This window comes from Saccostrea cucullata, unplaced genomic scaffold, assembly GCF_032062105.1.
Source record: "Saccostrea cucullata isolate Sc308-1 unplaced genomic scaffold, CSIRO_AGI_Scuc_v1 ctg359, whole genome shotgun sequence".
In the NCBI taxonomy this organism is placed as follows: Eukaryota; Metazoa; Mollusca; class Bivalvia; order Ostreida; family Ostreidae; genus Saccostrea; species Saccostrea cuccullata.
In genome coordinates this window covers 108,601-124,886 of record NW_026935991.1, presented here as the reverse complement: position 1 = coordinate 124,886, position 16,286 = coordinate 108,601, and the positions used below count along the sequence as shown (strand labels likewise).

The 16,286-nt window shown below is 33.3% G+C and overlaps 1 protein-coding gene across 2 annotated transcripts; it reads right to left on the bottom strand.

Moving 5' to 3' along the window:
• Nucleotides 1-783: 783 nt before the first annotated feature.
• On the bottom strand, nt 784-11,966 carry LOC134244460 (uncharacterized). 2 transcript variants are annotated; one of them, XM_062726731.1, is made up of 12 exons: nt 11,845-11,966; nt 11,141-11,263; nt 10,377-10,473; nt 5,985-6,137; nt 3,919-4,089; nt 3,758-3,838; nt 3,554-3,635; nt 3,276-3,355; nt 3,066-3,165; nt 2,672-2,865; nt 2,294-2,374; nt 784-2,108 (listed from the first exon to the last, which is right to left on the bottom strand). In XM_062726731.1, the coding sequence occupies exons 2-12, from the start codon at nt 11,177-11,179 to the stop codon at nt 1,840-1,842; spliced, it is 1,347 nt and encodes a 448-aa protein (XP_062582715.1). In that variant the 5' UTR covers nt 11,180-11,263; nt 11,845-11,966; the 3' UTR covers nt 784-1,839. The 2 variants fall into 2 exon arrangements, with proteins under 2 accessions (XP_062582715.1, XP_062582714.1); XM_062726730.1 differs by having other exon boundaries at nt 3,722-3,838; nt 11,845-11,965.
• Nucleotides 11,967-16,286: the final 4,320 nt, after the last annotated feature.

Sequence of the window (16,286 nt, the reverse complement as noted above, 5' to 3'; positions counted from 1 at the left end):
AAAGTTTGACGAAATTCTGTGCAGCAGTTTATGAGGAGTTGCGCTGACAAACTGTTCATCTCTATATTCAAGGTATGGACAAATGTTAAAAAGTGCGGAAATTCCCGGAAAAAGTAAAGGAATCGGAATTTCCTGGTATTATGCACATCTACACATTGTGTTCTAAATACCTGCAAAGTTTGACAAAATTCTGTGCAGCAGTTTATGAGGAGTTGCGCTGACAAAAAAAGGACTGACTGACTGACACTCTGACACTCTGACGGACGGGTCAAAAACATTATACCTCACGCAACTAGTTGCGTGGGGTATAATAACAGCAGAGCAAACACGGACCTCAAAAACATCAGAGGTGGGATCAGGTGCCATGGAGGAGTGAGCTGACCAGTCAAAGTAAAATATCCAGTGTGAAACGTATGTGTCAGACTATTTGGTATGTTTTATCTCAAGATCACCAGGATATGTCGCATAGACATAAGAATGGAAATTAGCATTGTTAATTGACAATACGTCGTCGATACATGTATATCTAATTGTCGAATTGAAGGCCACAAGTGTTTTCTTCGTTTCACGCATAAGATTTTGGACAAATTCTGCTTGATATGAATACAAAAATAGGTCTGCTAATAACGGGGCGCAGTCGGTACCCATAGGAACTCTAACAGATTGTTGGAAGAACTGCAAGAACTACATCATCCAAATGAAACAACTCAAGGAAAACATTTTTCAACATTTGATTTATAACCTTTTATTACACTACCGTTTATAAATTATTACATGAAGTAATTAAAAAAATATATTAATCTTATTCTTATTCCAAAATTTCAAAACGAGTTTAAAAGTGTCATTTAGCAGACATACAACTTGCTTTAAATCAACTTGTTAAACAATCTGCTGCTTTGAAGCTCTGTACTTAGAGAAAAAAGATGACATTATGTAACACTTCTACAAAAATAAAGAAAAGTAAATTCACCAATTTATAGAAATGGAATTTATTTAAACATACTTGACATATAAATAAGTAATATCGTTATTAATATCAAGTTTCTGCAAGAAGAAGAATGTTTCTGTGGTAATGACAATTATTCTTTATCTAAGAACAATGGCCAGACTTTTTCACAATGATAACTCGAATCATTTTCCTGAAACTTGACAAAATTAATAAATGTCCAATGATTCCTTTCATTATGGTCCTAAACCGAGCCAAAGAGGATTCCTTCTGGGTTTGAAAGCTAATTATATACACGAGACACGTATTTATCGTTGATTATGTGCAAAACCAATTCTGACTTAAACGCATTGCATCCCATGGTTGATCTTCAAGTAAGTTAAAAGTTTCTGCCTTGAGTCTCCGGGATAATAAAGCAGTTTAGGCATTTAAAGTCAAAAATTAACTATGGTGCTGAAATTATTTAGAAGTTTATAGGCAGTCCAAAAAGAAAATCCTTTCCGTTTTGTCTTTTTCATGATCCTGGGCGCAAGATTTCAATTGAAGTATTGTCCTAAATATATTTTGTACGCACGTGATTACTAAGTATAAACCCTTTCATGTATCAAATACAAATTTAATAAACATAGTACAGTATTAAAAATCCAAATGAAAATTCAGACACTGCTTGCCTATGTTCTTCATCAGACTTCAAATTGTTATTTTTATCTTTTTCGTTACAGGAAGATGTGTCCATTTGGAATATGTGATTTACATATCGCAGAGTTTAACTAGACTAGACCACTGTTGGCGATAATATTAACAAACTATAGTGAATGGAAAAACATAATGGTTTAGAAAAAGTTATAAAATTAGAATTCTATCTTCTAATAGAAACACATCCTCCTCTAACGTCAAGAGGTTTTCTCCTTCTGTTGAGTATCTTCAAGGAGAGAGTCAATGTGATGTTTAAGGTGAGTCTTGTCCGAAATCTGAGTAGAGCACAACAACTTTTCCTCAGTTAAACTCTGTAAACCCCAATCACACATCTCCTTCTGATGAGTGAAATCACTGTGTGGAAGTTTCTGTGAAGTCTGTGAACTTAATGCCTCTTCCTCACATTGCACTGGTTGTTTTACTTCACTATTGTCCACGTTTAATTTATTCAATAAGTAGTCAACACCTGCAAAGACCATTTCGAGTTTAGTAATTTTTTTTTACCAGTTTAAAGAAGATAAGCATCTGATACATTGCCCCTTATCTTTAGCAATACAATTGTCCTCTACAAAAAGAATTTTTCAGTAAAATTTATTGTCATATACACATCGTAATTGAAAAAATCAAATTTGTGTAGAGGACACAATGTACCTTCACTTCTTTCGATAGTATCCACTAGTGGAGTTTCCGTATAAGATTGTTGATTTGAGAAATTCGTCTCTTCAGAGCTTTCTATAACAGGAAAATTAAAAACTGGTGATAAGTATATTTAGAATACATTTTAAATAGATATATCTGAGTAAAATATGTCTAAAATCAAAGGCATTAGATTTGCTGAACTACGATATGAGTCAAACACTTGATTAGCAAATCATAAAAATTAAAAACTTTCGTCATCTCCATGAGCACAATGTACTTTTGTCATGCAGTCTGTGTACTGGATATAACATTTTTTGAATTAAAATTTAAATTTGGAAGATTGTGTGAGATAAAAAAAAAAAGTAGCTCAGACATTTTAATACTCGGGACCTGTTGTTTCCGGATAATTAGTGGTGTATGAATCATCTTCCATCGACGAATCCCGATCGTTAAAATGTCGTTGTCGTAATGCTCGCGGATCACATGGATGGAACGCCACTGGTTGCTCGGTTTCAGAAACAATTGGTGACTTTGGAGTGTTACCGGTCAAGTCTTCTTCTGTAGAAGCACACACGATAAGTGGCCTGGGACAACAAAGGAAATAAAGAATTACACACTAAAAGATGCTTGTTAGCTGCAAAAAAGTCAAAGTCATGTAATCAAAAATGCAGTCAGATGATGTTGAACAAATAATTATATGGATCAATGGATCACAATTCACGTAAGATTAATTTTGAAGAAAAAAATAATTGTCATAAAAAAAAGTGTCATTTTAAAAATTCACCTTTCGATCGGAATAACATGTTCCGTGTCATCGTCTTTTTGATTGTCTTCCGCGCCATTAAGGTTTTCCTCATCACTAATGTTTCTTTGTTTAGGTGTGCCTTGTAAATAAATGGATTAACAATTCAGGAGAAGGACATACCATTAAAAAATCCATATTAAACAGAAAATATCTATAAATAGGTAATTCTTATCATAATAGCTGACTTACCACTAAAACGGCATTTTCTTCTTAAATAGATGACTAGAACCAACACAACAATAATAACAACGGTCAATCCAACGCTAATTCTAGAATAAAGGATGCATGTGAGTAGTCTATTAAATCCTTTTATTTAAATCAAGCTACTTAAGAGGAAAAAATTCAATTTTTAAGTTATTTAAATTTTCAATATGTTGAAAAATACGAAAATCGATCGACTGGACTATTATCTTGATAACTATATTTTTGTTTGGAAAACAGGTTGAATGTATACTAGTATATCTTACGCTGTCCATAGTACATGCAAACTCCTAGAAGTGTCTGCAGTATTACTAACGTTGGAAGGCAAACTGGATATTTCAGAGGTAACTGAATAAAAACAATACAAATTCAAGATATGTCGAAATTTATTGTTAAACATGGAACAGATGATACGAAAGAAAAGTCAAGCAAACCAGAAATAGCAATAGCTGGCGAAGCGGTCGTCATACTCTGGTTAAGTGAATCAATCAGTTGGCACGGCCCACAGCCTGTCTCTCTTTTCCTTGTGCCTTTTGGACACTTCTTACAACCTGATAACCAAAACAATTTAAAATCATATTTTTGTGTAAGTCTTTTCCAAAAAATGTTGACTATTAGGTAGACTACTAACTTGCAGACTCTCCATCATTAACAGGAACTAGATATTCATCTTCGAGACACTGCTTGTATTTATTGCAGCTACATGGATTGCGGCCAAACCAACAATTGGCTAAGTCGCACTGACACGCATCCGCCTTGGAACATCCAGGGGTAGCAGTTCCATTTCGAATGGGGACCAGCTCTGAAAGAAATTTGCTCTGATGTATAAAATATTAACCCTATTAATACATTACAGGTAAAATGTAATATTACATGTATACTTGTATCATTTTAAAAATTTGTCTTAGTTAATCTTTGAAACTTGAAAGCTCAATTTCTCCTCAATTGTTTCATATTTCAAAAAAAATCAGGTAAAATTGACTCGGTTTTGCGCACAATGAAGTAATGTTCAATTTTTTTAAAAAACTTTAAAACCCATTATTTAGCTGAAATTTATCAAATTTAACAATAAGAAAAAAAATTGACCCAGATCTTGGAGTTTGACGTACCTACTTTTATAGATTTTTAACCAACAGAGGCCCAAATTTTGAACCGTTAGAGTTAAAGCTTTCATATTTTTAAGGTGTATTTTTGAGACAAGGTAATTCCTTTGGTATCAATATTTTTTAACCTTTACGCTAGAGTTAAGAAAAAATTAACATTGGTCATAACTTTTGAATTATTTGTGCTTATGCTTTTATATTTCACATGTATTTTCCTTGAGGTAATACAGCCTTCATTTGGTACCATTTTGATCTCTTCTCCCTGATGTGTCACCGGCATTCAGGAAATTTAACCCTCGCCATATACAACATGGACTGCCATCCCAAAGCATCAGTGTTTTTAGCTCACCTGAGCCGAAGGCTCAAGTGAGCTTTTCTGATCAAAATTTGTCCGTCGTCTGTCGTCGTTGTCGTTGTCGTAAACTTTTCACATTTTCATCTTCTTCTCAAGAACCACTGGGCCAATTTCAACCAAACTTGGCACAAAGTATCCTTGGGTGAAGGGGATTCAAGTTCAACCAAACTTGGAAAAATTATTGGCATTTTAAAAAAATCTTCTCCTCAAGAACCACTGGGCCAGGAAAGATGAATCATCCTCAGGGGAGATTCAAGTTTGTTCAAATGACCCCCGGGGGTAGGGCCACAAAGTTTTACATAGGAATATATAGGAAGAATCTTTAAAAACCTTCTTCTCAAGAACCACTGGGCCAGAAAGATGAATCATGAATTTAGAGAAAAATTATTGGCATTTTTAAAAAAAATCTTTAAAAATCTTCTTCTCAAGAACCACTGGGCCAGGAAAGATGAAACTCATGTGGAATCATCCTCAGGTAGAGTAGATTCAAGTTTGTTTAAGTCATGACCCCCGGGGGTAGGGCGGGGCCAAAATGGCCGATCAAAGTTTTAAAAAGGAATATATAGGAAAATTTTTAAAAATCTTCTTCTCAAAAACCATTGAGACAGGAAAGATGAAACTCATGTGAAATTATCCTCAGGTAGTGTAGATTCAAGTTTGTTCAAATCATGACCCCCGGGGGTAGGGTGGGGCCAAAATGGCCGATCAAAGTTTTACATAGGAATATATAGGAAAAATCTTAAAAAATATATAGGAAAAATCTTAAAAAATCTTCTTCTCAAGAACCATTGAAACAGGAAAGATGAAACTCATGTGAAATTATCCTCAGGTAGTGTAGATTCAAGTTTGTTCAAGTCATGACCCCGGGGTAAGGGTGTGGCCAAAATGGCCGACCAAAGTTTTACATAGAAATATATAGGGAAACCTTTTTAAATCTTCTTTTCAAGTACTTCAAAGCCAGGATTAGTAATATTTGTATGGAATCATCCTCAGGTAATGTAGATTCTAGTTTGTTCAAATTATGATCCCCTTGGGGGTTAAAATTCAACCCCCCCAACTTAAATTAACTTTCAGTTCTGATCTGATATGTGTTTTTTCCTAGCTGATGTGCTCAGGTGAGCGCTGTGGCCCCTGGGCCTCTTGTTTGTATAGTAATTCATACACACACCCAAACAAAAACCAGTAGGTTCTCTTACACACTTTAAATAAACATTTAGTCAAAGATGCATAAATACTTACCTCTATTCCTACATTCTTTTAGGGGCATGAAACATTTCCTGTATGTTTCTGGCTCGGTAGTGGAGTGTATTTGAAATGGTTGAACTTTTCCTATAGAACATTGGTGGCACTCTTCTGGTGAACAATTATCTTTGCAGGCAATTATTTCATTACCTACATATGAGAGAGAAATCAGTTATTCTGTTGGTTTATTATCTTTACGAGTACTTTTCTCATACTTACATATCCAAAAAAGGACAAAATCGTCATCCCTATTTTTAGTTCGATCAGTGTTCGTTAACCTCGCCTTTTTCACTCCTGTACACTATGTCAGTGTATGTAACAAACTTTAAAAAACTTCTTAATTCTCTTCTATATATAATTTGTAACAGCGGGTAACTTGTAAATCAAAATGGCTTTAAAGACTAAAAGTTGTCGCAAATGTGATCACATATTAAAACTGATATTTTTAATGAAACTAGAGAAAAGATACACAAAGTGATCAATCTCCAAAATCCAGTTGACCAAACTAATCGTACACCAAGGAAACTCCCGGAAAAAAAGAAGCTGTCTTTCCCTGACGACCGGTAGCGACTGCTGTGATCCCTTTGTATATATATGGTAGGTGGAATTAACATTTAGTATGAAAACAATGGCCTTACAATTGGAATGAAATATGGAAATAAAAATAAACTTAAGGTTTTTTGTGTGTTAAAAAATATTATAAGGACAAATAATTTATGATTTGCTGAATTAAAGGAGGTTATAGAAATCCGTTATACCTGTAAGATCAACTTATATTTCAAGAGTCTGACTCGGTTTTATGTATTGGTCGTACTTAGAACATGCTTTATGGAAACGAGTAACTTAGTTTTGAGACATAACAGTTAACACTAAATGCAGATGATAGCGGAATATTACATTAAAAAGTACCCATGTGTTATAACTGTTAAAATTTTCGTCAAAGTATTACTTTATTGTAATAAAGCAAACAGTTATTTCTTTTTGTTTATCTCCTTAGAAGAGAAAGTTTTGAAACAGAATGTAATTTTCAATTCAGTCCCAACGCTGAATCTCAGTTCAGAATGCTTGACTGCAATGTAATATTATTTAATATTTTTTAATACAAGGCTATCATTACCATATTATGTAAACAGTTTACCTTCTAGATATCTTAGTGTGAAAGATTTTCAAAAGTTTAATGCATTATATTTACATCCACTGAATATTTTCTCCTTTATTTCTTAAGAAAACCTATTGCGTTAATCACTGCATGAACTACAGTAGGCATGTCGCCTGTACAAATTTCTTGATCAGTGGCTGTTCCATCAATGAAACATAAAAAGACGTTCGCATCATTAATACAATAATTAATCTTTTTATTCCTAATTTAAATGATTATAATATAAACAATAAAATGTCTCTCTTTGTTTGTTATTACTAGAATTAACGGTCGCAGCTATTGCAGAAAACAATTTACATAACCCGCTTACGCGGGTTATGTATTTTTTCTGCAACAGCTGCTTCCGTTAATTCCAGTAATAACAAATAAAGAAAGCATTTTATTGTTTAAGTCAATAAATGACCAACCCAGTCCCACACTGGGGGTCAGAACCTTATACTAGAGCCATGGATTTTGGAAATTCTGTAGAAGACAAAGAGCTTCAAAAGATATTGCATTTGTTACATGAATAACTATTGTATAGATGACGGCATATATGTTGTAACTACTAGTATTTTGCTAAAATGTGTGGGCACATTCCCCAGACATGGGCATGTTGACCGCGTTCTGTTCAGATTGCTAAAATGAAACAGTTTTCAATAGAGCGATTCTTCAAGGCTTAGCAAGCATTGATACATAATTTGATTATAGAAAAAGATCGTTTAATAGACATTTACAAGAAAGAAAATTGCAATTGCAAGAAGCTATTCTTCGAGGACAAGAGTTGAATTCATCTTTAATGTCAATTCATCAGCACTGGAATTTCCATCCCTACTTCTTGGATTATCAGAACGAATACGAATGAAACTCCCAATCATTTAAACCATTTAAATCATTGGCGTCTATATGGTCTAAATTTGTCATCAGAAAGAAATGATTATCAACACTAACTGGCAATTAAGAAGACAGCTTGTTACGCAGAAACACATCTAAAAAATCAGGAGTATCATTAGAAGAGGGAAACATTAAGGTAAAGGCATTGGTAAATTCTATATAGTCTTAGTCTCACAAGTGTTACACGAGGGCTGTTCAATAAATAATGTCCTGAACTGTATGACATACAATACAGATATCATATGATATTAAAATTGGCTTTTTCTCATAACTGAATCTTTAATGAATTTATAACAGTTCATGTGACCACTTTTCATCACATAGTTTCATTGTGAGAAGCTGGGAAACAAGGGCTTTTCGAGACACTGCATTATAAATGAATGGTAAAGAATCGGTAATCTAGAGTGAAAATAAAAGCTTAATCAAAGCTGCTCCAAAACTTGTTAAAAATCCCAAAGAAATATTCACTGAAATATGTGACATTTACAGCAACCAATACCTGTTTTATAGAAAAATGAGCAGGTGGATTTCAATGATAAAAAATTATACAATGGGGATCAAAAATGGGTACCGTCCTTGCCAAGAAAAAATAACACTTATGTATTGTTTGCCAAATTTCAACAAAAAAAATACTTGATGATGTAGGATTGACTTTAAGACAAATAGCAAGTTTGATAGACATCACATCGAGGGTAGTTTACACTGTTTTTAAGAAACGTTTGACGGTAAAAAAGCTTAGTACTCAAAGCTCACCCTATATTTCGAAAAATGAGTGAAAACGACAGCGTGTGTGAATGTCTTAACAATTATTTTAAAATATCAGTAATTGGAGTTATTCACGTTTTTTTTGGATATTCAAACAGATAATGAAACTTGAATCTATTGCTTAAAATCCTCGAAATAAAATTTACCATAAGATGTACTTAACAAAAACAGGGAAGTTCTGGGGAGAGCAAAGAATTGCAAGAGCACAAAGGCAGATTTATATGCAATGTTCTTAAATATTAGTGGTATTGTTGTTCAAATTCGTATTCGGGGAGACAGTTTAATTTCTAGATGAGGCTAGAAAACATTTTTTTTGCAAAAATAAATCGAAAGGTTTACTAGAGGAAGGACCCAGAATCAGGAATCCACTACATTAAATTTCTTCTTGACAGCGTCCAAACCCGCACGCCCTGAAGAGTAAACGGGTTTTCGGGATACAGATAGTTAATATTTTTTCACATTAACAATATTCGCCAGATCTTTGACCTTTTGACTTATTTCTATTTCCAAACTTGAAAAAAAAACACCTTTGATAAGAAAGAAACAAGTCCAGGAAATCATTGGATCTGCCATTTTCCAGTATACCAAGGGTCATACCCAAAAATGAGTTCTAAAATCAATCAAAAATTGGATGAAAAAGGTTACGGACATGTGTTGTAATTAAAAGAGAATAATAAGTAAAAAAATGAAGACAAAATCATTGAAAATCGTCTTTTGTTTCTTTCCGAGCACCGAGGACATTATTTATTGAACAGCCCTAGTACCTTTAGTCTGAATAAGCTAGACTCCTCTTGAAAGAAAGGACAGTGAGTTGGCAACAAAAGAAACTATTGAAGTGTTAAGAAAAAAACTAACCAGTTCAAGATTGAAAGAAATTAGTAATTTGCGTATTGTAGCAGAAATTTCATCTGCAAGAAATAAGTATAGAGACCAAGTTAAGAATCGCAGACAGCCCTTCAGCAAACAATTTCAGATAAGGCCATACATATAAGGCGAAACATCCATTCAGACACCAAAACCAAGTCTCCATAATTATATTGGTACAAATTAGCTGGGACAAATGAAAGGCTAGAACGTTAGCATATTTACCAAAGAACATATTCAAAAATGAAAGGAAATGGGTGCTTCTGGTCAGTAGTTGATGCATGATATTGAATTTTTTTCCTTTTATATTACCAGAAAAGTTCACATTATCTAAAAAAAATACATTCTACTTCAATGCCAAAATCATGCCTTCTAGCTGTTTAGATGTCACCTGAAGGGATGAATCTCTGAAATTTACTTTGAGTGAAAAATTCTTATATGATGTTATATAAACAACATACTCGTATAATTAATTGTTTATCTCTACTGAAATGACAATAAATTTACTTTAACAAAAAATCTACTTATTTGAAGGAATGTGAAGCTAAAATAAGCGTACATGTACGCAGATCAATGGAATTAATTTGGAATCATTCATACCATACAATTATTATAGCAAGAAATGAGAGGGGAAAAAAATCAATTATACCATAATATACATCTTGAACATTTCTGGTAGGCCTACATGGTCAAAAGCCTTAAGAAATGAATAGTAAAATGTTGTTTACCTGGATCACAGTTGTAGATTTTTTGACAAAGTTTTCCATCCCGCAATATATATTTGTCAGAGTTCCCTGGACATTCCACACCATAAGAGATAAACACCTGTGATGTAAACATAACTTTTTAAAAAAAGTTTCGAGACAAGAACATTATTTAAAAGTGTGGTTTAGTACACGGACTAGAAAATTTGTCCTCCTTGCGAGAATCGGCGGGGTGGGGGGTTGGGGTGGAAAGGGGATGCTACATCCACTTTTAAAAGATTCAAAACTCTGATCGTTTGGCTATAGTAATATGAACAAGACAGCATCTGTAAGTCCATAATAATAATAATTTGATTCCCTCATCAGGGATCCATCAAGGGCATGATCACGGGGTAACAACATTATAAGATAGGTAAATAAACAATGAAAATATGTGAGCTTTCAATGAAAAAACAAGATTGCAATTTGACTAGTTCAATGCGTTAAAATGTTAATCCACATGTAGTCCTAGATGGTAAGCAAAAAAGTACGAAGATGTATACTCATAAAACTAAACTGAAATATCAAATAGCTTATTCTTTATCTCTTGGGAGCAGATTTTCCTGTTTTAAAGTACTTTCCTAGTTGAAATATAAGTTGCATGCCCCGGTGCTCAGCTTATATCCAAACAAAGAGGTTATATAAAGATAACTAACAGCGGTCATTCTCAGAAGTTGACATATGAACAGGGTCAACAAAATAAATGGCTATCAATGTGCAGAGAGTTAACGCCATTTAAAATTATTTACCTTGTAAAATAAAAGGAGGAAAAGAAGGCTATAGTTCATTCCGGAAATATTTCTTCTCAAGCATCACTGTAGATTAAAAGACCACCGGAAGAAGCAAGGATAACATACACTATATACTCATATCTGTAATCGAAAATTAGTTTACATATAATTGTAATTAAACATTTTATGTGAATTACAATTTCACAGCTGTATAAACCAGTTTCTTTGGCAATCCTGGGGCTCGAAATTCACAACTAAAGGACATTTTACAAAACTGTAAAAAAAAAAAAAATCATTCACCATGTGTGTATATTGATTTCCGTAGATTATTCTATACTTAGTAACAGTGGTAACACAATTCCTGGAAATTGAAAATGGATAAACTACGGATATATTGCTTATCTAGTGATCAACTGTTGTAAAGCCACAAAAACTTGATTTTTTCATCAGTAAGTTAGAAATAAAGCCCTTAATAAAACATTTCTCTGGTAACTCGTAAAATTCAAGAGCACCTGCTCCAGTTAAAAAAAGATTTATGGTAAATTTTTCATAACAAGAACAACGCCCTTTGAAATAAAAATACAACTTTCAGTTTTCTTTCATAACCTAATAAGATGTTAATTCTTTTTAATTCTATAAAAAAAATTGGATAATTTTATATACATAGAAAAAAAAGTGATACCCAGAATAAATGTTTAATTTCAGTCCCTCATTCTACTCACGTAAAACAGAACAGAACCTTTAGAGTACACCAATGAAACAAAGGATTTATTTCACATTTATGAGTCAAACATCAAAACGAAAGTAGATATAAGTCCAATGATAAACTTGAATAATGAGCCCGAGACAGTGTTACTGGAAGTGACTGTGATGTTTTGAACGAGAAAGGAAATGCTTGACAATCAAAATGAAATTATAATTTACCAAAATTCTTTACAAAGAAACTACCCAGTTTAAAAATGTTATCATTAAATTATTTATAGAAGTAATGGACAATTTTAACAATTCAAGCATAAATTGATTGAAATATAAGGAGATAACAAACAATATTCAAGCTCAAAAACCCATTCAAATTATACAAATCAGGAGCAGAGCAAACAAGGACCTCTAAAACATCAGAGGTAGGATCAGGTGCCATGGAGTAGTGATCATCTTCTACCGAACGGTCACAAACGCCGTATGCTATTTGACATCAGGAGATAAGAGAAAAATTAAACTTTCAGAGCATGAGCAGACGTTCCGAGATGAATGTTGGTGTAGAATGTTAAAGAGTATATCGTATTCAGTGTAGTCCTTTTTTTTCAAAATTGCGTTTAAACAAAAGCTAATTCGACAGTTTCGGTAGCTTTTAAATCTATCTACTGGTATATTACACAGGTACTTGCACATGTGGATTGACACCCCCCCCCTAAAATATCAACCTCGGGGCGTATTACACTTATTTATTAAGTATATCACAGGAAAAATCGGGGAAAACTGGAAAATAATCGTTCCATAAAAGAAATACCCCACTATGTATGGAACGAGTATTTTCCATGGTAGTTTTTCCCGATTTTCCTGTGGTATACTTTATAAATAAGTGTAATAAATATAATTTGTGAAGAAATATCCATTCTACCACGATTATTCAAAACATCAAAGGAAACCGCCGGACATTATTCTCCAATAAATCACGAACGTCATCAAAAAATTATCAGATCAGAAACACGTATCAAATTAAAACAATTCAAATGCATGTTTGGCTGTAGAATGAAATACTTGTTTAGACCGCATCGATGTGTCGTCTTTTGCATTATAAACACTGTTAATTGCATCAAGTTGCTGATGAATGTCGGGTTTTATAGCTACAATGAAGCGCATTGAAGTGGTAAAATTTTCCGTTTGGATGAAACGTTCTGAGTCATGTTTTGAACGTCAATTATAACATAATGACACGCCCATATTTTTAGAAACAAGAAAGAAATATTCCTCGTAATGTTTTAGGACACTCCATTCTTCGCGATAAGCAATATGAGTTACACTGAAATAGAGCTTTAAAAAATTAGAAGAGAGAGTTAGAGACTCCCGCTTCTGTAAAACACAAATTGCAACGAATATGTACATATTTTTGAATTTATCATGTCTTTTGAAGTTTCCACAACACGTGTTTCGGTCGAACACGTGTTTACTCGTTGTTTATTTAGACCGTCAATTTGATTGGCTATTATATTTATGGAAAACCTGTTCTACAGGTATTCGAATAAACACATTGACCGTTTTATCCATTTCTAAAGAAATGGGCGTGTCATAAGTTGACAATAAACGTTCTAAAGATAGCTCAAAACGTTCCATTCGAACGGAAAATTTTACCACTTCAATACGCTTCATTGTAAGTGGGCTATTCCACGGACCTCCCTACACATTAAACAACGTGATTTTAGCAGTAAACAGGAACATGATTTTGTTATTGTATAATCATTTTAACTTATCAATACATATTATGAACATATTTGTAATTTGTAAAAAGGCTATTTTTAATGTAACGAAAGCTCAAATCGTCTGCATTCTATACACAGGTAAGCAAACAAATTTTACTTCTGGTGTTAAATGAAACAGCGTAATCGAGACATGGTGACCTAATTCGTTTCTCTATAGAGGAAACGATTATCCTTAATTTAGCGTTTGTACCATACGTGGAAGAATAGAAATAAAGTCCTTGTTTTCGTGAATGCTGCAGAATAACCTCCTCGGTCTCGAAATGTTGTTTGAAATATGAAAGCCTCGGCTAGCGCCTCGGCTTTTATCTTTCAAACAACATTTCTCGACCTCGGAGGTTATTCTGCAACATTCACGAAAACGCGGACTTTATTTCTTAAATAAGACCCGGGTTTGATATTTTAGGGAGAGGGGTCATGTCCATATGTACCTGTGCAATATTATACAGACAACTTGGTGATATGAATAAACAGTGAAAAGGTCAAGAGGGAAAATGGGAAAGGAAGATGCTTTAAAGTAAAATGCCACAGAATCTGACACATCTGTTTCATGGTTCATATATTTCTTTAAATAAAAGACGTCACCTAACATCAAAACTATATGTTAAACGTAGTAAATTCCCTTACTTAGAACTGCAGCAGTATGCTCTTATTACCTGCATAAGGCATGTATATCTCTCAGTTGATTTGATATACCCAAATACATGCTCTGCGTATGATTAATTTCTAAAACTAGTTAAGTTACTGACAAACAAGTAAATAAAACAAGAATATCAAGAGTTTAAAGTGATCATTTTGTAAGTTCTAGGGTCAAAACAAGACAATGACCTTGTCAACAAATACAATCAATCATGAAGTAAAATGCTGACTGACGTTTTTCATACTATTTGTTAGACCATAATTTAACACTGAATTGACTAAGGATTTTTCCATTAATTTTTTTTACTTAACTTGTAATATAAGAACCCTTTATTATGTTCTTCCATTGAAATATAATTAATATATATATGGGGATAACAAACAGTATTTAAATTCAAAAGTCCGAGGTCATTAACGACCATAGAATCTACAAAATTGATAATCTTTCACAAAATATGAATATTCCAAAGTTACATTTTATGGAAGGAGCAGTTGTCTGTGTTTTCAAAATAAAAAGCCTAGTTTTTAATTTATCATGAGTTAGTATAGAATGTACAAAAGTCGTACTTGTAAAATTGTTAATTTTCAAAAAGTTTTTTGGACTTTTTTTTTTTAGAATCCGCATCTGATTAAAACATTTTTCTCCTTTACAGCATTCTTACAGCATTCTTAATTTTGTAAGGCGTAGAGCCTGGGGTTCGATATGGCATATGCTGGACAATGCAAATTATATGTATTTTTGTTTGTTAGGACTTTTTTCGTTTGTTTGTTGTTTGTTTAATGTCCTTTTCAAGATTTTTTTACTCATATTGAGACGCCAGAATGGATTATTATTTTGTATATTTAGGATTTTTAGAAGCGTGAATAAATATATGGCGATAACGAACAGTATTTCAGATCAAAAGTCCATAAAACAGTACAAAATAGAGGCAGAGCAAACAAAGAACTCCAAAACATCAGAGGTGGGATCAGGTGCAATGGAGGAGGGATCATTCCCTGCCGACTGGTCACACCCGCCGTGTGCTCATTGTCATGATCGAAAAATAATGGGAAAATCCGTCGTCAAATTTGTGTATAATGGACTAACAATTAGTATGAAAAACGTCAGTCAGCATTTGACGCAATAATAAATTGTATTTGCTGACAAGGTCATTGTATCGACCAGAGAACTTACGAAATGATGACTTTAAACGAGCCTGCTGAAATTCTTGTTTCATCAACTTGTTTGTCAATAATTTACCTCGTTGTTGAAATTGTTCAACAGTAGAGCATGCTCTTGCGTATTTAATCAACTGAGATCTGAGAACTCTATATGCAGGTGATGAAGGTATATTGCTGCATAAGTAAGAGAAGTTGATGATAGAAAAGTTAATGTCATCAAGTTCATCATAGAGCTTGGTTGTTAAATCACCATTATTGTCTTTTTCATAAAATATACCTCTGTTTGAAAGGTTTTTATGAAGTTTAGAAATCCAGTATAGCTAGGGTAGATTGATTTCACATTGGGTGCCTTTTAAAAGTTTTTAAGTATTTCATCTTTAGAAAGTAATCTGCAAGTATACAAAAAAAAATGGTAACAGAAGTAGAATTAAAGCCAAGGTTTTCTTAAATGCAGTTAATTAAATGAGCCTTTCGAAAATGACGTCATTGTTACATGTAGGAGCCTTAAAGCTAAGTTTGCTCATGTAATCTATCTAATTCTTCCATCACCGCCGTTTTCATGAAAAGAAAACGATAGACAGTTCGAATTTTGTCTTTCAATTTTCTGTTACGATTCTTTTGGTTTTGACTGACTAGTGAAAATGTCAAGAGATCATTATATGGCAAACAAGGATTAATTTCTTCCTTGTTCAGTCTTGTTCAGCTTAAACTATTTCTTTAATTAAAAGGTTGTTAACATGCTGTTAACATTAATAACATTGATTTCTTAATCATATCACCCACATATGTAGTTTATATCTCACAGGATTCGATGCGCAATAACAAGCTCTACGTATGAACAATATCTAAAACGAGGTAAATGCAATTTATTGACAAACAAGATCATGTAA